This window comes from Arachis hypogaea, chromosome 13 (genome assembly GCF_003086295.3).
Source record: "Arachis hypogaea cultivar Tifrunner chromosome 13, arahy.Tifrunner.gnm2.J5K5, whole genome shotgun sequence".
Lineage (NCBI taxonomy): Eukaryota > Viridiplantae > Streptophyta > Magnoliopsida > Fabales > Fabaceae > Arachis > Arachis hypogaea.
Genome location: NC_092048.1, coordinates 33977767 through 34000495, shown reverse-complemented (window position 1 = coordinate 34000495; position 22729 = coordinate 33977767). Strand labels below are relative to the sequence as shown.

At 36.5% G+C, this 22729-nt stretch overlaps 1 protein-coding gene across 1 annotated transcript; it reads left to right on the top strand.

Moving 5' to 3' along the window:
* Positions 1 to 7973: 7973 nt before the first annotated feature.
* LOC112738006 (VAMP-like protein YKT61) lies at positions 7974 to 14235 on the top strand. The gene is made up of 6 exons (XM_025788222.3): positions 7974 to 8400; positions 8905 to 9002; positions 9642 to 9746; positions 10866 to 10931; positions 11593 to 11679; positions 13892 to 14235. The coding sequence occupies exons 1-6, from the start codon at positions 8208 to 8210 to the stop codon at positions 13940 to 13942; spliced, it is 600 nt and encodes a 199-aa protein (XP_025644007.1). The 5' UTR covers positions 7974 to 8207; the 3' UTR covers positions 13943 to 14235.
* The last annotated feature ends 8494 nt before the right edge of the window (positions 14236 to 22729 follow it).

Below are 22729 nucleotides of genomic sequence, written 5' to 3'. Positions count from 1 at the left end.
CTAAACATGGAAAAATTGAGAAAATGCTTAAAACTATGAGCAACAAATGATCAAAAGTAACAATAATAACTCAACCAAGCATGTAACAATCATCAATCATCAAAATCATCAACAAGAAATTAAAATTGCAAAAAGTATATAAGATTAACAGTTTAACACTATAACTTTAATTACAAGAGCAACGAAATTGTAACTATAAAGAGTAGTAATTAAGAGATACTTACAATGGAGGCTAACACAAACCAAGATCAAAAATAGAAAATGGCACTTGAAATATAAAACCCTAATATAACCCCTAATGGTGTTGAGAGAAAACTTAGAGAAAAACTAAACTAAAGCCTCCTACTACTCTCTACTCTACTCCTAGTGGTATGCTATGTTTCTACAAGATTTGCCCCTTCCAATATGAGCTTCCAGCATCAGAATTGGGCCTCCAATCCATCAAAAATGCGAGTCATGTGCAGGTACATATGTGTACGCACAGACATGTGCGCACGCACACTTGGCCGAAATCTCTGGTTGTGTGTACGCACAAGGGGTTGTGTGCACGCACACTTCGCGATACTTTGAATGATCATGCGACGCACAGGATACTGTGCGCTCGCACACTTTGCTCTGCTTTGCTGCCTGTGTGTACGCACACATCGCTTTGTTCTTCTCCTTTATTTCTTCATGCTTCTTCCTCCTTGCATGCTCCTCTTCCATTCTTACCAAGTCATTCATACCTTATACATCTAAAATCACTCACAAACAATATCAAGGTATCGAATAGAAGGCAAATGGAATAAAATAAGTCAAATTAGGCCCAAAAGAGCATGTTTTCATAATCAAGCACAATTTAGGAGGAAAGCTCAAAAGCATGCTATTTAATGGAATAAGTGTAGGTTTATATGATGAAATCCTCTCAATTCTAACAAAAAATTATCGTAAAATATGGATTCATCAATTCTCCCACACTTAAACACTAGCATGTCCTCATGCTATTCACAATCAAAGGAGATGAATAAAAGGGCAAACAATTTATTTAATGTACTACCTATATGCATGCAACTAACCTAGATATTACCTACTAATGTCTATCCTACTAAAATTTGGTAGAAACAAACCATGAAATTCCAATCAATCCCAAGAAAGCCTTAGGGCGTAGGCAAAGAGTCAATGCACTATGATCAATGTCCAAAGAATTGAATTGAGATTTCTGAAACTAACCAACAAACAACTTGCAAGAAGATACAATATAAGGAACAAGAACATAGAATTGAGCGATCGAGCCCCTCACCGGATATGTATTCACTCTATTCGCTTAGTACTTAGGGCTTAATCACTCAATTCTCCTTTAATCATATTTTTCAAAGATTTGTAAGTCATCTAATAATCAACTAATATTTGATGCATGAAAACAAATATCATGAGGTCTTTTGAGGGTTGTAATAGGGCTAGGGTTAAGGTAAGATTAATATAGTTAAGTGGACTTAGTGAATTAGATCTTTGATTAGCTCAAGTGTCCACCTAATCCTATATCATCCTGTATATACATAATAAAATAACCTAACTACCCATTTATCTCCTATCTCACATTCACTCATGCATTTTCTTTTCCAAAACACAAACATATGCATTCTTTATTTACCTCTTTATTTCATATGGTGCTTGGTGCACGAAATTGTGATCATCAATGGCGCCAACAACTTGGTACGCACAATTGTAATCTCAACTCTTTTTCACAAATCCGCACAACTAACCAGCAAGTGCACTGGGTCGTCCAAGTAATAAACCTTACGTGAGTAAGGGTCGATCCCACGGAGATTGTCGGCTTGAAGCAAGCTATGGTCATCTTGTAAATCTCAGTCAGGCGGATTCAAATGGTTATGGAGAATTGATAATTAAAAGATGAATAAGATATAAAATAAGATAGAGATACTTATGTAATTCATTGGTGAGAATTTCAGATAAGCGTATGAAGATGCTTTGTTCCTCTTGAACTTCTGCTTTCATATTGTCTTTATCCAATCATTATACTCCTTTCCATGGTAAGCTGTATGTTGGGTTTCACCGTTGTCAATGGCTACCTCCCGTCTTCTTAGTGAAAATAGTCCAAATGCGCTGTCACCGCACGGCTAATCATCTGTCGGTTCTCGATCATGTTGGAATAGGATCCATTGATCCTTTTGCGTCTGTCACTACGCCCAACACTCGCGAGTTTGAAGCTCGTCACAGTCATCCCTTCCCAGATCCTACTCGGAATACCACAGACAAGGTTTAGACTTTCCGGATCTCAAGAATGGCCGCCAATAATTCTTGCCTATACCACGAAGGTTTTAATCTTAGATTAGAAACCCAAGAGATACACATTCAAGATTGTTTGCATGTAAAACAGAAGTGGTTGTCAGGCACGCGTTCATAGGTGAGAATAGTGATGAGTGTCACTTAATCATTACATTCATCATGTTCTTGTGTGTGAATGAATATCTTAGAGAAGAAATAGGCTTGAGTTGAATAGAAAAACAATAGTACTTTGCATTAATTCATGAAGAACAGCAGAGCTCCACACCTTAATCTATGGTGTGTAGAAACTCCACCGTTGAAAATACATAAATAAAAGAAGGTCTAGGCATAGCCGAATGGCCAGCCTCCCAAAGAGGGTTCAATCATCAAAGCATGATTAAAAGATAGAACTAAAGATGAAAATACAATAGCAAAAGGTCCTATTTATAGAGAACTAGTAGCCCAGGATTTACAGAAATAAGTAAATGATGCAGAAATCCACTTCCGGGCCCACTTGGTGTGTGCTTGGGCAGAGCATTGAAGCTTTCACATCTAGAGACTTTTCTTGGAGTTAAACGCCAGCTTGGGTGCCAGTTTGGGCGTTTAACTCCAGCTTTTATGCCAGTTCTGGCGTTTTGACGCCATAATTTTTATGCTGACTTGGAACGCCGGTTTGGGCCATCAAATCTCAGGAAAAGTATAGACTATTATACATTGCTGGAAAGTCCAGGATGTCTACTTTCCAACGCAATTGAGAGCGCGCCAATTGGGCTTCTGTAGCTCCAGAAAATATACTTTGAGTGTAGGGAGGTCAGAATCCAACAGCATCTGCAGTCCTTTTTCAGCCTCTGAATCAGATTTTTGCTCAAGTCCCTCAATTTTAGCCAAAAAATACCTAAAATCACAGAAAAATACACAAACTCATAGTAAAGTTCAGAAATATAATTTTTATTTAAAAACTAATAAAAATATAATAAAAACTAACTAAAACATACTAAAAACTACCTAAAAACAATGCCAAAAAGCGTATAAATTATCCGCTCATCAGTGCTATGCACAAAATTTGATTTGATATATATATTTTTCAATTGAAAAATCCAAATTTTCTTGTTTTTGTCAACAACAAGAGATGTATATGTCTTGATCAATGAATGCATGAATAGTTACCCATTTTCCAATTTTCCACAATGAATATCCCATGTAACTTAATCACCAATATTTTCCAACAACTTTTCCCCATACTTTGAGTAACACACACTACTCCACCTAAGCTAATAAAAGAAGCAATTCAAGGATATCAATGATTTTTCGCTTTAGGGAGAATAATGTGCTTAGAATCATAACAAAAGGGGATTTAAAGGCTCAAAAAGGGGTTACAAAGGTTAATGTAAGGGTTGAACATATGGGTTAATGAGTTTAATATCAAAAATGGCCTCAATCATCCTAAATGCATTCAAACACTAAATACAGGATATATAGATTCATGCAAATCTAAGATCACAATAAAAAAGGAATATAATCACACAAGAATAAACTTTATGGTTGGATAATGTGCAACCATCTATTAGAGCTCAAAATCTCACAAGGTATATTGTTCTAGCTCTTTTTCTATGTTCTATGAAAAAGAGTACTTCAAGCATGTCGAAAAACAAATTTTCAATTCAATCAATGGCACGCCCTAAGAAAGATTTCATTAAAAATTCTTGTTGTTTTACCAAACTTATTTACTTTATCATGCAGCAAGCAACTATTTACTACCATAAAACCATAAGCACTAAAGAAATATATACAAACAAACCAAACAAAGTGCAAAAAGAACAGAATTGTAAAAATTGAAGAAAAAAGCTAAAAGGCATTGCAAAGTGTCTAAGAAAAGAATTTTACCCCCCTTCAAAGTTGTCGAACCTCCCCCACACTTAATTAATGCGCTGTCCTCCGTGCATGCTCATAATCCGGGAGAACGATAACTTGGGGGCTCCACCTTCAGCTGGTGGTCACTGGCATGGGTTGATGACTTCCATCTTTCTCCTCCCCAACTAACTCTGATGAAACTTTGGGAGTTGGGCCAGGGTCTCTTCCTTGTAGTCTTGCCTCTACCCACTCAAAATGCTTATGCTCAAGTCACTCCATGTCGTGGATATCATGCAATATGTCTTGGAAGAAGTCCGGAAGAGACCAGAGAAACGGTAGAGGAGTTGATGAAGTTATTGGATTTGATGATGGTGCTGTAGGTGCTTTCCTCTTGGAGGGTGTCTTCTTTGTCGATCCATCCAAATCTCCTTTTGGAATGAATTTATTGCCTCTTGGTATCTTGAACATGACGTCCGTCGGTTGCCTCTCTACCCCCGCTGCTATAGCTAGTCGCATCACCATCGATGGAAAAGGAATGTTGATCTTTTTCTTTTCAATGAGTTTCCAAATTGATGTGTGGATCAAAGGCACAATGGCTATTTTCTTTCCTTCCATAATAGCCCAAAGTAGCAAACCAGCTCTAAGTCTAACATGGGTAGCATGGGTGCTAGGAATTATATAGTCGGCCACAATCAGATACCAAATACGCGCCTCGGCATTCAAGTTGGAATAAGGAATACTAGCGGGAACAGATTTCCTCCCCTTGCTATATTCCCATGACGCACTGGAACGGCCGATCTTCTTAAGAATAGGAAGGAAAGACATTCTCCCTTTGAACACATCCACTTTGATCTTTGAATAATCATTCTTCCCAGGCAAAATGTGGAGAATCTTCAGAATAGCTTCTAGAGCCTTGTTGGAAGTATCCAACATCTATTGTTTATTAAGGACTAATGTAATGTACTTTTGCCAATTTTAAAAATATAATTGATACAATTTGAATCTTAAGAACCGTTGTGGTACAGGACACTTATTTTAAGGATAGCTTTACTCATTGTAATTAATTCTGCAACAAACTTATTTGTAATCGAGAAAGTATAAGGGACAACTACACCATCAACCAATTTGAACAACTTATTTGAACTTAGGATTTTATATTTTTTAAAAATAAAATTTTGAATAACAATTAGGATTAGCACCATGAAATTAGGATTAACATAATGTAATTCTCCACTAATTATCATCGTGTGACAGCTTCGTCAACATGAAACGCTCCACTGCATATGCCATTCACCCCTACGTCCTCCCCCTCCACCACGTCTGCCACTCGCGATAGCATCCTTTCCTTCCATCGTGTCTCATGGCGATGCTGTTCCTTCTTCATCTAGTTAAAAGAAAAGGAACATAAGAAACATTCGAAAAGCAATCAAAGAAACATCCATGAAAAAAAATCCGATATCAAACACCACTCATAAACAATTTTTTCAACAAATTAAAAAAGAACATTTTGAAACTTATAAAAAAACATCCAGTAGCCAACAGAAAAATATCCAAAATCCGAATTAAAAAGAGTATTTAATAATGGAAAAGAAACATCTGGAGCCATGTAAACAAAAAAAAGAACATCCGCAACTCTATGTTAAGAAACATCCATATAGAAAACAAAGAAACATCTATCGAAAAGCAAAGAAACATCAATTTAATCAGAAACAAACACCTGTCACTGTAATCGAGTCACTGGCAAAAGGGTCGGCTTAGGGCTGATGCACGGGTGTGGTGGGGCACAGCGCAGCGACAGACTACTGGAGATCCTTCGCGTGGCTGTTGGCATCGTCTTTGACGGAGAGGAGACTCGGGCAGTTGCTTCTTCGGGAGGACGGGCGGCATTGGGTCGAGGACAGGTAGTTGGGTTGCGGGGGGCGGTGATGGCATTCAGGACTCCCTTCGTTGTCGCCGGCAAAAGGGCACACAACTTGTTGTTGTAATGGGAGAGTTGTTGGCACTGGCTAAGAGGCAGCAGCGCAATTACGGGAAGTGGAGCGGCATCGTGAGTAGGGGTGCATGGGAGAAGAAGGAGAGTAGGTATGCGGTTAAAAATTTTTACCGAGTGTGAAAGTAAAAAGTAAAACGAGAGTTAAGTTTGAATATGAATGTCAGGATGTGAAATAATTTATGTTATTAAATTTTTTATTAGGTGAATTCTATAGTGTAGAATGTAATTTTTTTTTCTACACATATAGAACTTAGGTGGAAGCTTTTAAAAATGGTGAAAACTCAGGTGCAGTCGACTTCACGTGAAATTGATACCTGAGAACCGTTAGATGATTTGACTGATTTGACTAAATTTTCATCTAACGTCTCTTAGATATCAACTTCACGTGAAGTCAACTTTATCTGAGTTTTCACCTATAAAAATAGACACCTGTTGTACTACACTCTATGTTTAATCAGGTCTTGTAGTCTCTTGACTAATCAATAGGATAGTTTGCAGTGATTTGTCTCTTTATAATAAGTATTAGCTGAACTTAATTTTTGAATGAAAGTGTTAATTAGGCGGGTTAAATTTTTTTTGTATCAGGCCAGTTAAAAATTTGGACCATATTTGAATTTGTGCTAAAATAAGTCCCTACTTAGCTGCTTTTCATTGCTATAGTTGATTAATTATTATAATTAGTTGTTTATAACTTTATCAATTGTCCATGATCAAAGAAAGAAAAAATACCAATAGTCACTTTTGATTATTTTAATCAAAAAATAAAATAAAATAAAATAAAATATTAAAAAATAAAAGTCTGATTTTAGAAAATAAATTACAATGTAACTTTATCTCTAGATCAAACTTCTCTTATTGCACTTTTTCTCTTATATTATAAACATTATATATGTTATAATTATTTAGATTTTAAAATATTATTTTAGATATTTTTTTAAGAAAAATAAAATCGTGCAATAAAAAATATTCATTTAGAAACTAAAATAAAATATTTTAATATTTGATTTTCATATAAAACAATTATACATATAAGTTTAGTGTGTAAACATAATAATTATAAGGGTTAAAATATAACGAAATAAAATTATGGTCATATTATTTATTTAAATTAGAATAATTTTCTTAAATTTGTACTAAAATCGGTGTGGCGAAACTTATATTTCTCATCAACCAACAAGAAAAAACAAAATTGTATGTTGGTATTTTATTTGTTTTTCATTGTTTTTTTTGAAAATAATGCTCTGTTAATTTATTTATTTATTTATTTATTTTTGTCAATTAATTTATTTATGTTAAAAAATCTAAAAGGATTATATTGTATTTTTTTGTCCGGTGAACAATTACACTGTATATTAAAAGACCTAAAATGATTATTATTTTGACCCAAATTAAAATATAATTCAATTTTTAATTGGCCTATTACAAAAAAATCTAACCCACCTAATTAATATTTTCATTCAAAAATTAATCTCAGTTAATATTTAATATAAAAAAATAAATCACTGCAAACTATCCTATTGATAAGTTAAGAGATTGTAAGACTTGATTAGACATAAAATACAGAATAATAATTATCCATTTTTAAAACTTTCACCTAAATTTTATATGTATAGAAAAAAATAGAAATGAATTCTCTTTATTTTTTTAACACTTGAGAGAATAAAGTGTGATCTCTCATCTTTAATTCTATAAGTAGGACTAAAATTAAATAGAAAAGAGAACAATAAAAAGTAAAATCCTACACTAAACACCATCTAATTTTTTTTTTACTAAAAAAAATTCACTCCCAAAAAAAAATTACATTTTACATCATAGAATTCACCTTTTTATTATGGCCTATATTGTAATTCGCAAAATTGGGTGATACTTAGTTGGTCACCTAGCAAAATTGTCTGTTATAAAACTAAAATGTTCCTTGTTTTCAATAGTGTGCAACTTGCCTCGTATTCCATTCCTTTTCTTTTACACGGTTGCACCATCCATTGCCGACTCCATAATCGGAATCCAAGAAAGGAACAAAAAGGAAACTGAGACTTTTATAAGAGCAAATCGAGCGAGAAAGAACTCAGAGACAGAAGCAGTAGGAAGAGAGAGAGATATGAAGATCACATCTCTGTTGGTATTGAAATGCAGTGGCGAGGGTTCGGATCCGGTGATTCTGGCGAACGCTTCGGACGTGAGCCACTTTGGTTACTTCCAGCGTTCAAGCGTCAAGGAGTTCATCGTCTTCGTTGGTCGCACCGTCGCCAAACGCACTCCTCAGGGCCAGCGTCAATCTGTTCAGCATGAAGGTTTGTATATTCCTTTCAAAATCTCAACGTTTTAGGGTTTCATTCTCGCTTTCCGATTCTTGAATTTATGATGACTTTGGTCGTTTTTGAGTTGTTTGGTTGTCGTTTTGATTGATCTAGGTTGTTGATGATACTGTATTTTGGTGCTGATCGCTTCTCTAGGCGTAGGATTTTTAATCATTTATTCTGGGTTCTGCTTCTGCTATTTACTAGAAAAGTTTACAAATGTTTTTTTTGCTTCCTTTTCTTCCTTTGGGTGGGGGATGGGGATGGGGGTAGTGGACTAGTGCTTTTTCTAACAGCAAAGGAAAAACAATAGAAATTGTAGATCAATTTGTGATGAGTGATGGCAATATATTTTGGTCTCTGATGAGGATAATCTTCATTTTCATTTGATTTTAGTTTTTGGTTGTGATCGTTCAACGCGATGGTTCGGTACGGTTTCTTGTGTTTGAAATTCTGGAAATTTAAAAACTTGTTTCACTTTGTTGCTTCCTTTTCCAGAGTACAAGGTGCATGCTTACAACAGAAATGGCCTTTGTGCTGTGGGATTTATGGATGATCACTACCCAATTCGAAGTGCATTTTCTCTTCTCAACCAGGTGAGGGTGGGATCAATGTTTTCCGTGAACTGTTAAATTTTCCTTGTAAGACTAAGTAGGCTTAGATCATAAAATGTTAAAGCTTTAACATGCATAAACCAAGTTCAACAAAGACTCTTTTCTGTAATCCCTGCTACCGATACTAAGTGACAAGCCTTAGTCTTTGGTTCTTTAGTGGTTGTGGGATGTGTGGCTAATTTGGACTCTGCAACAAGTGTAAAATGGCTTCTGTATGATAGGAGAGTCGTGATGTGAGAAAATTGGGGAGAACAGTGTGTTTGGAAAAGGAGAAACAGAGTCTCTTGGGTGATCTTGTAAATGCTCCTAATCCTAAATTATAGAGAGATTGATAACCAGAATCACAAGAATCATGAAGCCACTTGATGAGCGTCCATGGTGCACCTGTAAAACCAAACCTCCGTTACAAATTCAATATACCATAGATTATTAGGAATCTAGATTTGAAACTGTAGCAGCAATCTCAAATCTCAATCATCAACTGCACCGAATTAATTTTTCCTAACTTTGGACTCCATAATTGGCACAAAAAGAGAGTTTCTGGTATGATACTTATAATTTAGTATTGTTTCATGGTGATGAACTTTCTTTACTATAAAAAAGAAATTTGATTTTTTGCAGGTGTTGGATGAATATAACAAAAAATTTGGTGAGTCATGGAGAAGTGCTCAAACAGACAGCACTCAACCCTGGCCTTATTTGGATGAAGCTCTGACAAAATTCCAGGCATGTAAATACCTTTTCGTTATATTAGCTTCACAAAGAATAGATATTACTAATTTCATTTAAAAATTTTCATAATCTTAGAGCCTGTTTGAAAGTGTTTTCGTTTTCTAATACTTTGAAATTGTTGTATAAAGCTAGTTTGATTTGAATTTTTAAAAACAAGAGATAAAAAAACAAATCTGTTTCACAAATTAACTTTCCAAACAGTTCTATAATGGTAAAATGTATAACTTCTGTTTGGATGGTTTTGTTTGACAATTCACCAACTATATGAACTGCAAGATCTCTATCTTTTTTGTTATTTTTATTAATTTTTTGATTTTTTAATTATTTAATCGTAAATATTACTTGTTATACTCTGCGGTATTTTTCTATTTGTTTTATGTTGCCACATTCAGTTTACAATGTGGTCACATTTCGACGATTTGGGCCGAAGCACGCATTTGAAGAAAAGGAAAGTTGTTTAACACCTGATAGAGCAGAGTTCAAGAAATAGTGTTGGTGGGATAATAATGCCAATTGGCAGGTTCAGATTATCAGTTGATTCAGATGTCTGTTGTCAGACTAACTCAAAGGATCAACTGAGATCATTTCAAACTGATGTTTGCCAAATCAAAGCAGACTCTGGTGCTGAACATGTTGGCACGTGGAGGTGGCCTGTGGCTGAGTTGCAGTAAGGAGCTTCCTCACCATTGGCTGCAGAAAATAATTTGTAATGGAAAAGCGGGTGATATGCCAAATGGAAGAAGAAAAAGCAGCTTCTTCTTTGGCAAATGGAAGTTTGTGAGGACACTTGATGCTCCCCTGTTAAAACTAGTTTCTTAAATTAGAATGATGAATTTCTTAAAATTTATTCTCTATTTTTTTAATTATCAAGCATATTATTAGTAAGACTCGAGCTGTTTTAAGGTTTTAAAAATTAATCCAGAAAATTTCTTAGCAGGCAAGCTGTTTTTCTTTTTTTTCTTTTTTTTTTTTTTACATTTTTAAAACACCAAGAACCAGTTTTCAGTAACACTTATCAAACGGGCTATAAGTTGTATCAATGTTTCCCTGTCCTTCGATGAATACTTTTACATAATTGCATTTCACTGGAATCCTCCTTCTACATATTGTCAGGACCCTGCAGAGGCTGACAAGTTGTTGAAAATCCAAAGAGAACTAGATGAAACAAAAATCATTCTTGTAAGTATTGGGTTAACTATGTATTGCTTTATATATTTGCAAAACAGTGAATTTCTTCTAAAATTCACTTATCCTTAGTCAGACGTTTTTCCTTATATGTAATTATTCAAGTTATAAATGCTTTGTAGCTTTTATCACTTTAATGGAATTTTGGCATTGCTTTTCAAATACATTTAGTCGCAGATGACAATGTCTGCATTATGGCCAAGTGTTCTCTCTCATGAGGCAAAATATAATGTACTATTACAAATTTCTGTATGATATTTGTCGGTGGGTTATCAACGAATCAGTTACTATCAATTCTGTTTCATCAAACATATTAGTGTTTCTTAGACTTAATAATTCACTTGTTCAATTTAAATTTGATGTTTGATATTAGTGTTTCATTTCTAAGAATCGTATACACATGAAAGCATGAAGTAGTTTCATTTCAACTGATTTCTAATGTCATTGTCAAGGACCTTTGACTTGTTTTTAACATTTATAGTTTCTCTGACATCGTTTTTACATTTTATATTCCTTTGGCATAAGTTTTATATGTATAAGTATTTCCATTTGGACTTCAAGAAAAGCGTAAATCGTCCCTCCAACAATCCCATTGACCTTCTATTTGAGTTATTTTACTATTCTCTCACTGTCTGGTCTTTAATTTTGTAAACAGCATAAGACTATTGATAGTGTGCTTGCTCGAGGAGAGAGGCTGGACAGTTTAGTTGAAAAGAGTTCTGATTTGAGTGCAGCATCACAGGTACACAATAGCTCTTATTTTACTTCTTTGCATTTGTTTCTGATAGTCTTTGAAGGTTATCATTAAGAATATTGGTGATCTTATTTATATTATTCTTTTCATTCATGTCTTGGCTTGTAGCAATTGTAAGTTGTCTGATTTTAGACAATTACTGATACAAGCTCATTCAGCCTAACAAGCCAAAAATGCTAGATAATTTAGTGTGGCACCTCCGGGAATACACACTAGTTTCCTAAAATTAAACAAATCTTATTTCATTTTCACCTGTTTAACAACAATATACGTGTAATTGAAACAATCAACTTTAGCATTACCTCTTCCATGGTACTGGTCATGACTTGCAAATATAGACAATGTCAGCTATACAAAAAGGATATTCAAAACAGAATAACCACCTATGGATACCCTTATTTCATTTTGCATCCAAAAGTGGATTATCTCCTATCGAGTCACATTTCAATCATACACATCTCAACTCTCAAGTTGTTGGTCTTGGCAACTTCTTATGGTTAGAATCCCTCCTAAGACATAAGCAGGGTTAACATGATACTGTTGATCTAAGAAGCATATCTGTTGACATGGACAGTCAACATAACATAGACATGGGGACTCATCAAATTCTTAAATTGTAGGATATATCATATATATAAACATGAATGTGAAGTTGAAGATTTACAATATCTTTAGATGCTCATAGATATCAAGACCTATGATGCATATAAGTTGACATGGAATGTCATAATCACATAGACATGGAGATGCACCAAATTCTTAATATATATATATATATATATATATATATGAAGTTGCTAATTTTAACGTTTCACTACCATCTAAGCTCCGTCAAAACATGTGTAGCATTCTTGACATACACATGCCAGTACAAGTGGATCTTTGGGAATTTTTTGTTTGATACAAATGCTAGTACAAATATTGCTTTGGCTTTCTGATTCATATACAATCTAAAATAATCTCTCAACGAATAACTTGCACTTTTTTATATTTATTCTTTAGTAAATTCAAATTTTTAATAAAATATAATAAACTTCATGATGATCGATGTCTTAAAATGACTGCACATTAAATTCAAGATCATAAAAAGGTAATAATGCTAATAACAATTCCAGAATCGTTATCGAAGTTATAATTATGGCTTCGGAACAAGCTTTCTGGAGAGATATAGGCTTTCTCCAATGATCTATGATAAATTTGAAGGATTGATTTCCTCATCTTTGAACAACATTTGGAAAGGATTTTACAAATGCCTTCTTAGATTTTACAGTGCTTTCTGGAAATATATCCGTTAGTTGGGTTGTTTGGTAGATATGCAAAGAGATTAGCCTGTCTTGTCACATGAATCAATCTTGTACGGCCTACTATTTTTCTTTGGAGGATGCCTTATCCTCTTTCTGTAGTGATACTCTTTCTTTCTTAATAAAAGAAAAAGTTGCATTCTCTTAGAAGGTATTATCTAGTTATTCTCATTTCATTATAATTGATATTTTAATGGAGGTTAAGTGTGAATTTATAAGACATGAATGTAATTGCAATGATAGTTGGTAGGGATAAAATGGAGAAGCGGGAATTGGACACCAAACTCCCTATATCTCCTTTAAATACCGTATATAGTGAAGATATTGGAAGAGTTAGTGTACAATTTTTTTTTTAACTCTAAAATACTCTTCATTATATATAATCCATAATTTTTTTTTTACTCTTCAGAACTCGAATCCAAGTGCCTATTGATAAACAAAATAGTAAATTAGTGTCTATTGATTAACTTGTATAAAATAGTTAGACAGACTTGCCAAAATTTACAATGCTTCTATTACATATAGAACTTTTTCTCTACGCTTACCTTGATTTTGTACCCTTAAGAGTGTCATCTCTTTTCACAGTTTTCTCTTTTCTCCTACCATCAAAAGAATGAGACATCAACATGGACACTAACACTTTCATTCTAATTTTGTGGAAGATAATTCTTTCATTCTAAATTATAGTTATCGAGTTATTTCCATTATTTATACATCCCTTTTCTTTTCCTGGTAGTTATCCATTGATGAATGTTAAATCAGTTGTTCTATTTATTGCCATGATTAGAGTGAATTATTTGAGTACATATTTGCTTGTGTATTTGAAAGAAAGCAAGACGAACTTTTTGGATTAATTTGCTATGCTGACACAAGAACCATGATGCTGGTGTTTGAAACAGATGTTCTACAAACAGGCGAAGAAAACCAATCAGTGTTGTACCATATTATAAACTTTGAAGACCATCAGTTTCCAGTGAACTCACCTGAATCCTGTTCTGATGTTGAGGCTGTTGGATAGGAGAAAATAGCTTCATTATGTCTATATATCTATATACATATCTCACTTTCTCCGTTGTTTGCTTGGTGAAATTCTGTGGTCTCCGCGATATATGTATTGCAGACGGGAACTGAATGTTGGTTAAAGGTCTTACCGTGTTGATTTAAAGAGTTAATACTCTCATTTACGTTGTCTGTGATTCATAATATGTTAATTATAGTATACATAAATTATTGTTTCGATACAGCCGTTCAGTCTATGTTAAATGTCATCTTATCCCCTGCAATGGTTTTTTTATTTTCATGCCCTCCAGTCCCTCTTATTCTGGTGGATGACAAAAGGGAAAAAGAAAAAAAAAATTTCAAAATGAGTATCCATGGAAATTAATGGTTATAGGACGAAAGCGGAAATCAGTCCTCACGATATAGGGGGATAGAGGCGGGAAGAGGTCCCTCTCCTCCGGAGACATGTAAAATTCCTATAAAATGTGAAAATTGTAATAGAATTGTGATTCCATTTATATAAAAATTTGAAATTAGAATTCTAGTTATTGATTTTGTTAATATGAAACTTGAGTAAATAATTATTTTGATACCTGAAAGATTTTGAATTTAACAAAATGGATTTCAATTTTCATTTGTGACAAAATGAATTCTCAAATATCAGTTTAGTTTGACAAAATGGGTTAATCATTAATTTATACCATTTTGTTAGATAAAACTGATATTTGGAATTTTATTGTCAAAAATAAAATTGACACCCATTTAGTCAATCAAAATCTTTTTTATGTGTCAAAATGTGTATTTATTCTATAGAATTTAATAAAATTATTTTTTTTTTAACTTCATATGTTTTCTAATGAATGCAATATGTTTTTTTATTTTTTATATTAGATTTTGTTGGATTATATTGTTGAGAAGATTTTATGCAAATAATATATTATATACACTCATTCTATTAGTAGAACTCTCAAACTTCTTGAGGATTGGACAAGACATCTTAGGTTGAACCAATATACATTGTTGTGTATTTAAATGTGTTTGATCGATTTGGGAGCAAAAACGATCCTTGCAATTAGGCCTGGAAGTGAGCCAAGTTGAGCTGAGCTAGACCAAGCTCAAGCTCAAGCTCAGCTCACCAAAAATGAGCTTGGCTCACGGCTCGACTCATTAATAATCGAGCATATTTCTTAAGCTCAAGCTCGGCTCACCAAAAGCTCACGAGCTGGCTCAAGCTCACGAGCTGACTCAAATAATAGAAACATAAATACATAATTTATAATTTTATATCAATAAATTATAACTTATATATTTTAAAAAATATTTGAAAAGAACAATTTTATATATTGTTTATCTATCAATAAATATACATTTTTTATTTATGTCCTACATCAAAATTATATGTAATAAATAAATATAAAATTTTAAATAATTAAGATCATTAATATATATATAATTATATATTACTATTTCATATGTATATATATAATATTAAAAGTATAAATTAGATGCATATAGGATATGTGTATTAATTATATATATATATATATATATATATATATATATATATATATATATATATATATATATAATCGAGCCAGCTCACGAGCTAATGAGCTGAGCTTATCCAAGCTCAAGCTCGACTCATTTAATTTATGAGTTCAATTCTAGGCTCAAGCTTGGCTCACCAGCTCACGAGCTTAGCTTATCGAGCTATTAACAAACCGAGCTCGAGCTGACTCATGAGCTGGCTTGACTCACTTCCAGCCCTACTTGCAATGAACCAAACCGACCAGACTTTCGGTTTATTAGGTTTTTGGTCAAAACGGTTATTTGGTCAAAACGGTTAGCTCGATTTAGTTCTGATAATTATGAGATCATGTATTCATTCTAGCGGTAATTAATGAATGCAAGACAAAAGCCAAAAAGAAAAGTTATGACTATCTTTGGCCCCAAACTTGGCTCCATATATTTTTGTATATTAATAACTAATTTAAATTAAAAATATCACATTTTAACAATATAATAAAATCCAAAAAAGGAAGCTGTTATAAGAGTTACCTGAAACGTTGATTTGGGCTTGAATGGGAGGTCCAGATCCCTTTATAAGACATCGTCCGACTTGTTGATGCTGAGGTGCCGTCTGTCCGAGTTCCTCGCGAGAAGGTGTGGGTGGTACCTGCAAGAGACTCCGATGTTTAAGTTAGCAAGGACCTTAGGCAGGTTTTTAGTAGATTAGAACGTGCGTTATACCTAGGGGTTCCAGTGTATTTATAGTAGAGTAGATAACCACCTTTATTGGAGTAGTCCTTATCTTTTCTGTTAGATAAGCGTTCCCTTTATCTTGAGAGTTTGTTGAGATCTACCTTCTAGATGAGATAGAGTCGGCTGGAGAGACTTTATGGAGGCGGTTACGCCAGGCTGAGCTGGACCTTTAAGTCATCATCCGACCTCTTTGAAGAGGTCGGGTCTATCAATAAGTCCACCTTTATTGGTGGACTTTTTGGGTTATTGGGCCTGGCTTTTATTTGTTGGGACAGGGTATGAATAGTGCCCCTGCTTGAGTTCGTTCCTTTTATAGGTCGGGCTCAAGAATTCTATGGCTTCTACTATGTAAGTCGGGTTTTGATCTTGTCGGTGTCACCCAACTTTTTTCGAATTTTTTAACGTTGGAGGAGCTTTAATGACCGTCGAATTCTGCGCGGTGGTTTGCTCCTGGGGATTCACGCGCTTTAAGGGGGCGTAAAAGAGCCGTTCTTGATTGATTGTTCCTTTAAAAGGGGACTTTTCGGCTCTTCTTCTTCTTTTTGTTTGTTTCTGAAAAACTGTTTTGCTTTCTTCTTCACTAAAGTACTTTCTTTGTTGTTTCGTCCGTCTCTGTTTCTTCGAGATTTCTCGATCTTGGCATTTTGAAGGGTTATCTATTTTGTCGGCACAAAGGAGATTGTTCGTGCTCTTGTTGTTTTTTAGACGCGCTCTTCCTCTCTTCTTTTCGATCTTCTTCGAGGTTGGTTCTCTCTTCTTTTTCCCTCAAGCTCTCCTTTCTGCGTGTGACCTGCTTTGCTGTTGGTTTTGCTTTAGCTATCTTTGCACTTTTCTTTTTGTTGTTTTTGGAGAAATTTTGATATGGAGTGTCTTGAGGAAAAGATTTAAAAAGACCCTTTATTTTTTCCTTTGAATGAATCCTTGTTGGTGTGGCTGTTGTCTATTATGCACTGTGTTGTCCCTAATGGTGCCGTCTTTGACGTGGTGTTTGTGTTGAAGAGGTGCCATTTGTTTTGTTGTGTGGAAGGATTTTGAAAAGAATGGTTTACCCTTGATTTGATTTGTTTTTCCTGACTTGCATTGAACGAGTTCCAACTTCTGTTAGTGACTGTTTGCTTTATTTTGCGCTTTGTAGGTGTAGCATTTATGTCTCGCAAAGTTATGTTGAACATGTCAACTAAGGTTCCCCCTGCTCTTCGGATTTGGGTAGATAGTACTGTTTTAATGTGTGTCCCGATAATTGACAAAGAGTATTGTGGTACATTTCGTAGATACCATAGCATTTGTGAGAATAGGGAGGATGAGAGAAACTATGTCTTAGAACCACCTGATCCTGAAGAGAGAGTCTGTTTTTCTCCTATAGTAGAGTCCGTACATCCTTTCTTTTATGCCTATGATTGCATTTTTACTAGGTTAGGTGTCCGACTTCCTTTCAAAGATTTTGAGGTGGAGGTCTTGCGGTCTTCAAACTTTGCCCCTTCCCAACTGCACCCGAATTCCTGGGCTTTCATGAAGATGTTTCAGCTCCTATGTCGGGAGTTAGACGTCCAGCCTACCTTGAACGTTTTCTTTTATCTCTTGTTGTAACCAAACCATATAGCTCGACCAAGAAGTCGGGATAGATATCCTTCCGAGCTGTTCAGGGTCGGAATGCCTTTTCCATTTTTGACGACTCTTTTCATGACTTTAAAAATTACTTTTTTAAGGTTAAAAGGGTTGTGAATGCCTGACCTTTCTTCCTTTCCAAGAGACAAGGGCCCTTATTTCCCCTGTACTGAGAGGACACCCTCAATATCGTTAAACGGGATTTGTCTGACTTAGATGATCTGAAGAGGGGGATTGTAGACTTTATTTTGGGTACTTGGGCTCAAGATCCCCATCTGGACACGAAGAGATATCTGGGAGATCCTAGCCTTCTGAGGTCGAATCTTGGTAGTTCTTCTTCCCTTGCTTGTTAAATTTTTCTTGTTTTTTAAATGTTGATTTTGACTTCGTTTTGTGTTGCTTTGCAGAAAGTATGGCTCCCAAGTTGGCTATAAAGTATCTGCGAAATACCAAAAAATCCCTCATTGCAAAAAACCTTCAACAGCAAAAAGATATTGGAGCCGGGTCTCAAAAAGAGGTCGGGGCAGGATCATCCGTCTGATCTTCCCTGAAAAAGAAGTCGGGGTCGGGCCCTGCTGTCCTGAAGGTCATCATCCCCACTCCCTTGTCCAGGCCTATGTCTTCCGAGCTCTCCCCTAAGTCCCCTTCTTCTTCTGAGCCTCTCTTTAAGAAATAGAAGGTAGATGACGAGGAGAGCATTTACTTGAGCCGCTTCAACGCCTTGATCTGGGGTGAGAGGAATGTGCTCCCTTATCATCATCTAAGCACGGATGATGTTGCCATCCATAACCATCTCCAGAACTTAGCCCGGGGATGCCTTCGGACGGTTGGAGTGTGTGCGACCCTGGCTAAAGAGTTGAGGGGCTCTCCTATCCAAGCGACGACCAGTACCCTGGCGGCTGCTCGGGCAGATGTAGAGAGACTTGGCGAGCTGAAGAAGGATCTGGAGAAGGAGCGGGATACTTTGAGGTCAGACCTTGAAAGAGCTCGGGAGAGGGCCACTAAGTCGGAAGCTGTAGCTGCCTTGGCTGAAGAGAAGGCCAAGAAATACCACGAGAGTTATACTCGTGTGTTTGGCGAGAGGCTGGCATTGGAGGAGGAGGTAAAGGAGCTGAAAGTAGAGCTTGAGGAGTACCGGGAGTTGAGCGCTTTAGGGATAGATGAGATGTTCAATAACTTAGAGTCTCAGGTCAGGGTCTTGGCTCCCGACCTGGACCTTTGTCCCTTCAGTGTGAACAATGTTGTAGTTGATGGGAATATAGTCCCTGCACTTGACTCGGAGGATGAGGAAGAGGCTCCTGTGGAACCTAAGACCTCGGGGGTTCAGGCCGGTCAAACATCCACCTTGGGTGCTTCCCCTGAAGCAGTGGTGGTGGAGACTTCTATTCCTGCTCCTGAGGTCGTTTCGGACGTACCAGTGTCCGTGCTTCCCCCTCCTTCGGCCGTGAGCAAAGACGCTACTACTGGCGAGGCTCTCAACCCTCTCATGGGTGAGAAGCGTTAAGTTTTTTTGCTTCTAGTGTTTGCTTGATTGCTCAACCTGTGGATTTATGACATTTAGTTTTTTGTAATAGTGGGTAGAAAACTTTACTTTTAGTTGCTTTTGTTTGCAACTTTTATTAAGCAATGCTCGCCCTTCAACTTAATTTGTTAAGTACCCTTTAAGTCTTTGTAGTAGGGTATGGTTTGTTTTAGCTCTCTGGGTCTTAGTTATTAATTTCCTCAAGTATGACCGACTTCGAGTAATTGGACTTTCGCTAAGTTACTTTGACAACTCTGTTTTTATGCCGACCTGTTTTGAGGTTGCTTTATTTGTACAAGTTGTTTGTGTAACTTCTTACATTAACTTGTACCTCGTCACTTTATCTTACTGACTACTTTAGGTTGGTCAATGATTTTTGCAGTTTATCGAGTTTAGGTTAAAGCGTTTGAGATAGGAAACTTAAAAAAAGAAACAAACCAGGAATCTTTTATTATTGTTTAAGAAAAATTCTCTTACAGAGCTATTTACCAGAGGCTTGGGTGCCCCTAGTCCTTGTACTGGTGCCTCATTAAAGAACCCTATCTTTCACGGAAAAAGAGTGCACCTAGGTACAAGACTCTTAGCTATAGTACCTTTTAGGTTACAAGCGTGCCAGGACCTCGGGATCTCCCACCCTTGGAGGTCGAACACCTTATAGGAGCCTTTGCCTAGGACCTCTACTATCTTGTAAGGTCCTTTCTAGTTTGTAGCTAGCTTTCTTTCACCCGACTTCTGTGTTTTAATGTCGTTCCGAATCAGGACGAGGTCGTTGGTGGTGAAGTTTCTCTTGATCACCTTTTTATTGTACCTTAGATCAATCCTTTGCTTTAGTGCTTCCTCCTTAATCTGAGCTCTTTCTCAGACTTTAGATAAGAGGTCGAGCTCTTCTTTTTGAGTCTGGGTGTTAGCTCTTTCGTTGTAAAATTGAACTCTAGGTGATTCTTCAGCTATTTTTATGGGGATTACTGCTTCCATTTCGTATGCAAGTCGGAAGGGTGTTTCTCCTGTTGTGAAATGTGGAGTTGTTCGATAAGCCTACAAGACTTGAAGAAGCTGGTTAGCCCAAGCTCCTTTCGCATCTTGTAATCGGCATTTTAACTTGATCAATATGACTTTGTTGGCAACTTCAGCTTGTCTATTGGCCTGAGGGTGCTCTACGGACATGAACTGGTGTTTAATTTTCAAGTTGGACACCAGGTTTCTGAAGGTCGAGTCGGTAAATTGAGTTTCATTGTCCATGGTGATGGAGTGGGGAACTCCAAACCTTGTGATTATGTTTTTATACAGAAATTTTTGACTTCTTTGAGCAGTGATGGTTGCCATAGGTTCTGCCTCAATCCACTCAGTAAAATAGTCAACCCCTACTATAAGGTACTTGACTTGGCCTGGGACTTGGGGGAATGGTCCAAGTAGATCCAACCCCCATTTAGCAAATGGCCATTATGAGGTGACACTGATGAGCTCCTCAGGAGGTGCAATGTGGAAATTGACATGTTTTTGGCAAGGTGGGCACGTTTTAACGAACTCGGCTGCCTTCTTCTACAAGGTCGGCCAGAAAAAGCCAGCTCGGATAACTTTTTTGGCTAATGATTGAGCTCCTAGGTGATTAACCACATATGCCACTATGTACGTCCTCCAAGACTTCCTTTGTGCTAGAAGTCAGGACGCATTTTAAGATGGGTGTTGAGATCCCTCTTTTGTATAGGATATTGTGGACTAGGGTATAGTTTTGTGCCTCCTTTACAAGCCTTTTATCCTCCTTTTCATCATTGGGGAGCAAGTCGAATTTGAGGTAGCTAACTATGGGAGCCATCCACACTAAATGTTGATTATGTATGGTCAACACTTCTTCTTCCTTTGATATGGATGGCTTTTGCAGAGTTTCTTGAATGAGGCTTCTATTGTTGCCCCCTGGCTTGGTGCTGGCTAACTTTGATAGATCATCAGCTCGGGCATTGGATTCCCGAGTTAGATGTCAGACCTCACTTTCTGAGAAGTGTGTCAATTGTTCTCGTGTTTCATCCAGGTATTTCTTCATAGTGGAGTCTTTAGCTTGGTAGGTGGCATTGATTTGTGAGGTTATTACTTGTGAATTGCTGAACACCAACACTTTTTCTGCTTCCACTTCTTTAGCCAGTTTCAAGCCAGCAAGGAGAGCTTCGTATTCTGCCTGATTATTAGAAGCAGGAAATTCAAACCTTAAGGATGACTCTATCTGAGTTCCTTGATCGCTTTCTAGTATAACGCCAGCCCGGCTTTTAGATTTATTTGATGACCCATCTACGTATAGACTCCATGTAGTGGGGTTCCCGGGATTTTTAATGTATTCAGTGATGAAGTTGGCGAGATATTGTGAATCGATGGCTGTCCGAGCTTCATATCTTAAGTCGAAATCGGACAGCTCCAGCCAGGTCTATTTTTTGCAAGAAATTTTTAATTGGTTGATTAGTACAGACTTTAATGGTATGGGCCTCGAAGTAAGGTCATAGCCTCTGAGATGTAAGAACAAGAGCGTAAGTAAACTTTTCTATCTTTTGATAATTCAACTCTGCCCCTTGTAAGGCTTTACTGATGAAGTAGATAGGTTACTACCCCTTCTCGTCTTCTCGGATCAGGGCTGAGACTATCGCCTGACTTCCCACTAATAGATATAAGACGAGCTCTTTCCCCTTTTCAAGTTGGGTAAGTATGGGTGGTTGCTCCAGCAATACCTTAAGGTCTTGGAAAGCTAGTTCGCATTCTGGGGTCTACTCAAATTGCTTCCCTTTCCTTAGAATTGAATAGAGGGGAAGGGATTTCAGAGCTGACCCTGCCATAAATCTGGATAGAGCGGCCAACCTACCATTTAATTTTTGGACCTCTTTAACATAGGTTAGACTTTTCATATCGAGTATGGCTTGGCGTTTGTCGGGGTTAGCTTCTATGCCCCTCTGAGTCAGCATAAACCCTAAGAACTTCCCAGCTTCTATTGCAAAGGTGCACTTTGAGGGGTTTAACCTCATTTTATTCTTTTGTATAGTGGAGAACACTTCTGAGAGGTCAGACAATAGTGTTCTGTCCTCTTTGGTCTTAACGAGCATGTCATCCACGTATACTTCCATGAGTTTTCCTATGTGAGAGAAAAACACCTTATTCATCAACCGTTGGTAGGTAGCTCCTGCATTCTTTAATCCAAAGGGCATCACTATATAGCAGTAGTTTGCCCTTGGAGTTATGAATGAGGTCTTTTTTTGGTCTGGCTTATACATCGGGATTTGATTGTATCCCGAGTAGGTGGTGCAGAATTTAAGTCCACAAACTAACCGACAAGTGCACTGGGTCGTACCAAGTAATACCTCAGGTGAGTGAG